The 8,806-nt window shown below is 43.0% G+C and overlaps 1 protein-coding gene and 2 non-coding genes across 3 annotated transcripts in view; 1 reads left to right on the top strand and 2 right to left on the bottom strand.

The window, feature by feature from the left end:
• Nucleotides 1-3,686: 3,686 nt before the first annotated feature.
• Nucleotides 3,687-3,769, bottom strand: LOC114007093 (small Cajal body-specific RNA 18). The gene has a single exon (XR_003548746.1).
• A 77-nt stretch (nucleotides 3,770-3,846) lies between these two features.
• LOC114007089 (small Cajal body-specific RNA 17) lies at nucleotides 3,847-3,970 on the bottom strand. Its single transcript, XR_003548742.1, has one exon.
• Nucleotides 3,971-4,159: 189 nt separating this feature from the next.
• Nucleotides 4,160-8,806, top strand: part of ACAA2 (acetyl-CoA acyltransferase 2) — a 32,967-nt gene continuing 28,320 nt past the window's right edge. Inside the window, exon 1 of the mRNA XM_006144448.3 lies at nucleotides 4,160-4,512. Within this exon, the coding sequence (XP_006144510.1) occupies nucleotides 4,497-4,512 (16 nt within the window). The 5' untranslated portion in view covers nucleotides 4,160-4,496. The remainder of the gene's footprint in view (nucleotides 4,513-8,806) is intronic.

Genomic DNA, 8,806 nt, shown 5'->3' with positions numbered 1-8,806 from the left:
ACAGGTTAACAATTTCTAGGAGAAATTTCCGGACCTTTGTTTAATGGTCCCCATGACTCTGGGCAGGGGTCTGGTGACTGGTGATTGCATTGCTAAGGAGCATCTGAAACAAGAAGGTTTCGGGCTAGTTAGCAAAGAGTTAAGACTGTTCATTACTCTCTTTACACTGGGCAAAAGGAGGAAGCAAGTATAACAACATTCAAAGAGGGAGGTGCTTCTGCTTCACTACATAGCCAACTGCAGTTCAAGTCCCGAACCTGGCAGCTTGAAACTCACATCAGGCATGTGTGCATGTGTGCCTAAAATCCTGAGAAGAGAATGGAAGAGAAGGGACTGTGGCATGGCCATCCCCCCAGGGGGTGACTTCTTACTTGCTCTCTGTGTCTCCAGCAAGTACATGTGCCCCATGGCAAAAACCTCTCTTAAGAAAAAAAAAAAGAAAAAAAAAGAAAGATATCCAGTTACAGACCTCGTCCTTACTTCCAGACCCTCCCCAAATCACCTAATTACAGCCCAAATCCTAACACCATCTTTCTGAGATCCCCTACACAGTCCTCTAAGGTGTGCTCGCAACATCCAATCTCCCTTCTTGCAATGAGCATTAAACCCAACTTGTTCAACTATCTTATGAACTATTGGTGATTTTCTGGAGGTGTCTGATTGAAGGACTTCAATACGGTATTGTCTCCTTCATACTAATATTAGTATTTAGTGGAGTAAGCTTGGGCCCAAGGCAGTATCAAGATTTGCCTAAGGTTATTACTAAAGGAAATTTCAATAAGGCTTGCCAAAGATAAACACTGCAAACAACTTTCAAACAAAAGTAGAAGAACACAGATATTTATCTTTCATCAAAGCTGGACAAGATGGCCTAAGACTTCTGGGAACACACCAACACTTAAAATGAGGGTGTCCAGCAAATCAGTGTCTTGTATTACATTCTGTCTACATTTCATTTCACACCACTGAAATTCTTGTTTGGCAACCTGAATTTCTGAAGTGTAAGTATTTGCTCAAGGTCAAAACTGCACTTGAGTGAATAGTTCTCTCTCTCTCTCTCTTTTTTAAGTTTTGGTGTAGCATGTGTGTGCTCACTGAGAGAGACAGACAGGGAGAGAAGGTGAGAAAGCACCCCTACGTGGAATGAGCATATTGCAAACCCTTCTTCTCCTCTCAGGATTTTGGGCACACATGAATACCTGCCCAGTGTGTTTTTCTGCACAGTGGGGGATCCTGCCACCTTAACCTCCCTGCCACCTGGCTGGCCCATATTTCCCTTTTAATTAACAAAAATTAAAATTATTAACAAAGTGATATTAATAGTGAGCACATAACAAAGTACTCAAGATTAGAAATTCAGTTATCTTATTCTGACCCAGGTACTCAATTTAAAAAATCATCGTAGCCTCTACAAACTTCACTGACTTTTCCTGTTTTCCATTACTTAAACTTCTAAAGCTATTTCTGCTTAAGCTATCAAGTCTGAGTGTTATAGGAAGGTAGGAAAAATTTTATTTAAGCATAGAAAAATTACCCCAAAAATATGAGAGAGGTCTGAGACTGGATGCTCATAAAATCTTAACCCTAGAATTTACATATTCATAATAGATTCACTGATTGCCACTCTAACATTAACACTACTCCTTTTTCCCCAAAATAAGTACATAAATAACATCTCATGAAAAGTCCCATGTTTAAATAAAAAATTAAAACTTTGATACACACAGTGTTGTAGAATATATACCTACTTAATTATGTAAGCATGAAAGGGACTCAATATTTTTAAAAATTATTTGTTTCCGGGACCAGCAGTTAGCGTAATGGCTATGTCACTGGACTCCCATGTAGTCGACCGCGGTTCGCGTCCTGGACCCAATGGCTTGAAACTCACGCCGGGCATGTGTGCGTGCGTGCCCAGGATCCCAAGAGGAGAATGGAGGAGAAGGGATTGCGGCATGGCCATCCCCCCTCGGGGGGTGATTTTTCGCTTTCTCTCTGTCTCTGTTTGTCTGTCTGTGTGGCGAGCACACACGCCCTGTAGCAAAAACCTCTCTAAAAAAAAAAAAAAATTATTTGTTTCCACTTATTTTTAGTTTATCTGAAGGACACCTTTCTCTCCAATTTGGAAAAAGTTAAAACCTACAGAAAAAAATTTAAAAATATAACATATACTCTTTATTTAGATTATCCAATGGATATTTTGCTACATTTGCTTTCTCTTTCTCTGCCAGTGTTTTTTCTAAATCATTTGTTAGTTGTACACATTATGAGTCCTCACTGCTAAATATATCAATGTGTATCTCCCAAGAACTGTAGTTATGCAGTTCCTATATAATTATTGTAAGCAGGAGAATTTATGTCTCTATTACATATGAATTATATTTAAGGGGCCAGCCCCATGGCCTAGTGGTTAAGGGAGCTGGATCCTTACATGGCTGACTACACAGTTTGAATCCCAGACTTGGCAGCCTAAAAAATAAACTGAATACATGTGTGTGTATGCCCCAAACCTTGGCAAGATGAAGAAAGGGAGGAGAATGAATGGCAGCATGACTAACCCCATTAAAAAGTGCCTCTTCCTCTCTCACTATCTGCCCATCATACAGGCCCTCTGGCAAAATAAGTAAATAGAATTTAACTTTCCCCAACCGTACCAAAACCCTCTAGTTTGTTTGTTGTTGTTTTTTTTCACTCCACATTCTAATCAAGGATCCCACATTACTTTTAGTTTTCATATCTTTAGCGTTTAAAACCATACCCCAACTTTGTTGTTTTTCACAACAATGATGTTTTTGAAGAGCTCAAGTCAGTTGTTTTGCAAAATGCCCCTCAATTTGAATTTATTCTACTTCCTATGTTTAGGTCAGGCATTTTTGGGAGAAATTATAAGTGAAGTTCTGTCTTTACTACAGCAAAGAGGTGCATAGATATCAACTTGTCCCATTATTGGTGTTAAGCGTGATCAGTTGGTTAGGATAATGCCCATATGCTTTCTCCATTTCCCCATCGACACTGTGTGACTGAAAAATCCTTACGTATATTTACATGTTTCACTACATTTAAACTTTTCACTTGGTAGTTTTAGGACCCACTTATAGGTGACATTCCTAATTATAGAAAATTAGTAAAATTGCAAAGACTAATGGTGACTTGCAGGATATTGAAGTGGAAAATTGTGATACTCATACGTGGAGGGCAAATCTAATAAAGGAGTGCAAACAAGAGTCCAGCCAACTGTGAAACTTATCCAATTTAAGATTGGCACATTTGACTACATGGGAACTTCTGTCTTAGAACTATAAATATTCAACTCGTGCATGTTTAAGTGTTTGTGGGCTGAAGTTTACTAAAGTCTGCATAAAAAAAACTGATGGAAGAATAAGTAGAAAGAGCAAATATGGCAAATGTTAACTCTAGAACATAGGTGGTGGATAGTGTTCACTGCACAACTTTCCACTTTACTATGTCTGTTAACAATTTTAAAAAGCTCACAATGAAAAGTCGAATTAAAGAACCCACAGTGAGAAGGCTGCCAAAACGTTTGATCAAAGAAGTAGGGTTCTAGAACTGGGGACAAACAAAACGCCACCAACCACGCGTGCCACACGCTAGAACCAAGCGCAGACCCTCTCGAGCCAGGCACTGTGGAACTCTATTCTCTCTGCCCAGGCCGCCGCCCTGCTCACCGGCCTCAGTCGGTTCTCAGAACACGCTCCATCAGGTGGTTCCCAGAACTCAGATTGCGCAGTGGTCACGTCATCATCGGCCAGGGCTCACAGTTACAGCGGCCTCCCTAAACCTCCCTTGTCTAACCTCACCTGCTGTCCTTCGCCCCTCATCCCCCTGCGCCCGGTCCCCAGCCCCACTTCGCCTGCCACGTTTTCATAATCCTCTCAGACTCACAATGACGCCTGATCATATAAGGAAAATACTGCGGGCTCATCTAGGGGCTGTATCCAGGACCCGGGAGCGCCCTACCCTACTACATCTGCAGCACCTCCCCACGCCATTCCTCTCGTCCCAACCAGGTACCCGCCACGCCCACCGAGTTTCCGGTCCCGCCCCCGCCAGTGCCCGCTAGTTCAAGGCCCTGCCTTTGTTTCAATGTTCATAGCGTCTGTTCTTGTTTTCTGCCATTTTCACAGGCTAGTTACCTGTGGGATGTAGCGTTCAGAGATAGCACGAATGAGGGGGTGTCAAGTCAGAGTCTCTCGATTTGGGACCAGAAAACGTCTGTGACAACTGTGGTGTGAGGAAAAAGCCCAGTCACGAGACGCGTTTCGTCTCCTCGGGAGACTGTACCTTAGGTCCTAGGGCAGGCGACGGGTCGCGGTCAGATAAGCCCGGGCGGGGCTGGGGGCCCACGGGAAGTAGGTGAAAGGGCAGGGGCGTGGCCTCGCGGGGCACCGCCCACTCCTTTAAGGTCCGGGGGTCGGTGGGCGGCCTTCTGCAGAGACGAGAGCTGAGATCGACGCTTCCTTAACTGAGCCTCCGCCATGGCCCTGCTCCGAGGTGAGCGCGGCTTGTTCCTCTCCGGGCCCTCGGGGTCTGCTGTCCAGGCCTCCGCTTCCGCGCTCGTCGGGAGTGGTTGGGTGACGTTCGTTCAGCCTTCCGGCTCCGGAGGGGATCTGATAGAAACCCAACCTGAGAGGACTGTTTGCGTTAAGGAGAAACCTTGCGGGGCGCTAGCGACAGTGTTTTCGGTGCACTTTGCAGTTGAGGGAGTTGAGAACCAGGTTGGCTTGCCCCTGACCTTGGAGGTCGTTCCATTCTGGGCGTGGTAAGGACCGTCTAGGTCGAGGTCAACTATCAGGAAAAATGACTCCACGCTGTGAGTGTCCCACGATCTGAGCGGCGGAGCAGTTGTGCACGAGAGGCCTGACTGCCTGGTCTAGGGCTTGCAGGGAGAAATGAAGATGGAATTTCCACACTCGAGTGGCCAGATTCCCTAAAATACCTGGTGGTGTTTTGTTTGAAAACCTGCCTTACTCTCCTTTTCCTTGCGATTTAGGTTCAGCTACTACAGGGAAGTGCAGTAGGTTGAGTGACTGTTTAACTTTCTTATTGTGTAAACTTCCTTTTTGTAACAAATGTTCACAGCTTGTTAAATCGTTAACATGAGGATTTGTGTGTGTTGAAGAACATAGAGGTAGAAGGGCACATCAAGGCTCCCCAGAAGGGAGAAAGCTTGGCAGGATCTAAGAACCAAGCATTTTGGCCTCCTAGAGCCCGAGGGCTCTGAGAAGAAGGTGGGTGGAAGTCCGCGAGAGGATTTAAAGCAGAACGGCAGGATCTGATAGGCACTCTGCCCGATTTTCTCAGATATGGGACTGTCTGTACAAGACCCAGACAACAGCAAATGATAGCTTTGACTTAGGTACTGGGATGGAGTCGCGGAAGGAAGGGGGAGGGATGATCAAGGTAGATTTGGAGGTGTTTTGCTGCAACAAGGTGTTAGATTGAATGTGGCAAGTTAATGAGAAGACTTTAGATAAGAATGACTAAAGATTTCTGACTTGAACTGTGTTCACTTATGGAGTGAGGAAAACTGAGAAAGAATAAATTTGGAAAGACAGATTGAAAATTCTGTTTTAGTCTAAAAAGTTTTTGATGCTAGTGAAATGCCAAGTAGATATTTAATAAGGAGATCTGGGAGGTCAGAAGAGCCAAAACTGCACGTGAACAGATCGAGCAAATACTTGGTATTCTGGGACAAAATACAGTTTATACAGCTTCCTACGATGTGGATTTTAATATTTGCTAGTGCCCTTTCCAACTGAATGTAACTATTACATTTACTTGATGAAGCAGTGTGTTGATTTTATTTTAAGACAAGGTGTTTGGATAACCTACTTCATTTAAAAGCTGCATTGTGGAGCCAGCAGGTGGCAGGGTAGTTAAGGCCACTGGAGGACTGTCACATGGCCAACTGGGGGACTCTCACATGGCCAACTGTGCAAGTCCATGGACAGTGGCTTGAAAATCATGGTAGGCACTTGTGTGTGCATACCCAAAATCCTGAGAGGAGAATGAAGAAGAAGGGATTGTGGCATGGTCATCCCCCAAGGGGTTTCCCTCTCTGTGTCTCTCTTGGGCCAGCACACACTCTCTGTGGCAAAAAGAGGAAAAAGGGAAAAAAAAAAAAAACCTTAAAAAAAAAAAGATAAGGGCTGTATTGTAATGCACAATCTTTTTTAAAAATGAATTTTCTTATATTTTATCAGTAATTATCCTTTTAATGTAATACAGCCATTTTGAAAATGTAATGAAAATGGTGATCCATAATATTAGAAGGAAATGTTCATCAATACTGGTATTGAGAAATTATAAAATGTGTAATTCATGATGGTTTACTGTAGTGTCACAGCTAGTTAGATTTTTTCCCATTTTGCTGTTCTACACTTAAGGACACTTATGTCCAGAAAGGTAGTGGATTATCTTTTATAACACGAGTAGTTTGTGATTATGACTAGAACCAGAGCTGTGAGCTTCAAATAGTAATTGTTTCAGGCCAGTTAGAATACCTTAAACACCAAGTACTTACAGGCCTGTGGTAAGAAAGAAGAATGTGTAGGTAAAAGGACATACTTGAGTGGGAACATAATTAACTTTGGTAAAGATTTAGACAAGAACGTAAGTCCATGTTCTTTGGAGGAACGTCAACAGTATCTAGTCTCTACAGTATTTTCTCTGCAATGTCTGTAATACAGTCAAAATTTAGTCCACATGTGGTGAAAAAAGAAAATATGACTCATTAACTTACCATTGATTTCAGTCAACAAGAACTTCCAGGGTTTTATTAGCACCCATCCCAATGGTTGGCAGGAGGTTTTCACCCAACAAATACTAGCTCTGCTCCTTAGCTTTGGGGAATGTTTGTGTATCCCTTGAAGAGGAGTAGGCGGGGATGCTAATTACTTTAATCCCGAAATGGGAATGGATTTGGGAAGCAGTTTTCCTTTCTTTACTTTGGTTTCTTTCTGTAGTCACTATACCTAAATGAATAAATATTTGCAGAAAATGTGATAGGAAGACAGGGTTTCTAGCTAGTGGTGTTTTTCCTGTCAAATCAGCATACCTTGTCTGACTTTCTCCGTCCTTTAGACTTAGTACTCTCTAGATACTCTCTTCACTGTCTTTCAGATTTGGGAAATTTTTAACCTTTAAATTTTTAGAGCCTTTTTAAAAAGCAAGCTTTTTAAAAAAAGAGAGGTTTGTGCTATAGGCCGCATGTGCTCACCAGAGAGTCAGAGAGACAGAAAAAGTGATAAATAGCCCCCCCCCCCCCCGGGAAGGATGGCTGCAATGCAGTCCGTTCTCCTCCATTTCCCCAGGATTTTGGGCACACACGCACATGCATACAGCATGAATTTCAAACCACCGGTCCAGGATTTGAACTACGGTCAACTCCACAGGAATCCAATGATGTAATCATTATGCACCTGCTGGTCCCTAGCAGCTCACAGTTCTATCACAAAAGTTCTGGTTTTGGGGACCAGCAGGTGGTGTGGTGGTTAAGGCACTGGACACTCCCACATGGCAAACCACAGTTCGAGTCCCGGACTTGGTGGCTTCCTTTCTCACTTTCCCTCTCTCTGTGTGTCTCTCTCTGATTAAAGTAAAATAAAATGAAGGAGTAAATAAAATTAAAATTAACCAAAAAAAAAAGTTCTGGTTTTATTTCTTGGCCAGCTATGGTTTAATGTTTTGCTCCTCCCTGTACAGCACTCAGAAGCGGTGAATAGTCAATTCTACCCTCTTACTCTTTATTTCTCAAAAAGAGAGATTTTTGCTATAGGACATATGTGCTTGCTGGAGAGACAGAAAGTGAGAAATCACCCCCTGGGGGAATAGCCATGCTGCAATCCCTTCTTCATTCTCCTCTTGGGATCTTAGGCACACATACACGCATCTGTCGTGAGTTTTAAGCCACTGGGTCCAGGACTCAAACTGTGGTCGACGACTTGGGAATCCAGCAATGTAACTGTTATGCCATATGCTAGTTCCAAAATAAGCGAAATTTTGGTTCATTGTTAAATACTGTTAAGTTTAAGACTTTCAAATTTCCATATAAAATTGACATCAGAGCAAGTAAATATTGACATGATATTTGGCTGAAATTATGAAGTATAATTTCATGAAATTATAACAAAATCTTTAAGTTGTCTTCATGTCGGGGCCAGCACATGGCATAGTGGTTAAGATGTTGGACTCTCAGATGGCCAATCACAGTTCAAGTCCTAGACCTGCTAGCTTGAAAAATCACACCAGGAGCGTGTGTATGTGTGCCCAAAATCCTAGAAGAGAATGGAGAAGAAGGAATTATGGCATGGCTATCCCCCTTGGGGGATGAGTTCTCACTTCCCCTCTCATTGTCTCTCTGTGTATGTGCCCCATGGCAAAAACTAATTAAAAAAAAAAGTCTTCACGTCTGTACTGTATATCCCAGATCATCATCATCATCATCATCATCATCATCATCATTATTTGAGAGAGATTTTTTTTTTTGCTATAGGGTACTTGAGCTCACTGGAAAGACAGAAAGCAAGAAATTACCCCCTTGGGGGATGGCCACCATATAATATTTTCTCAATCTGGGGGGAACCAACAGTTGGCGTAATGGCTGTGTTGCTGGACTCTCATGTAGTCGACTACGGTTCGAGTCCCAGACCCGGTGGCTTAAGCTCATGCCGGGTACGTACTTGTGAGTGTGTGCCCAAGATCCTGGGAAGAGAATGGAAAAGGGGATTGCAGGGTGGCCATCCCTGCTGGGGGGGGTGCTTTATTGCTTTCTGTCTGTTGGTCT

The sequence above is a fragment of the Tupaia chinensis genome, unplaced genomic scaffold (assembly GCF_000334495.1).
Source record: "Tupaia chinensis unplaced genomic scaffold, TupChi_1.0 Scaffold000119_2, whole genome shotgun sequence".
NCBI lineage: Eukaryota > Metazoa > Chordata > Mammalia > Scandentia > Tupaiidae > Tupaia > Tupaia belangeri.
Note: the sequence above shows the minus strand (reverse complement) of the source record. Positions and strands in the feature narration are given on the sequence as shown.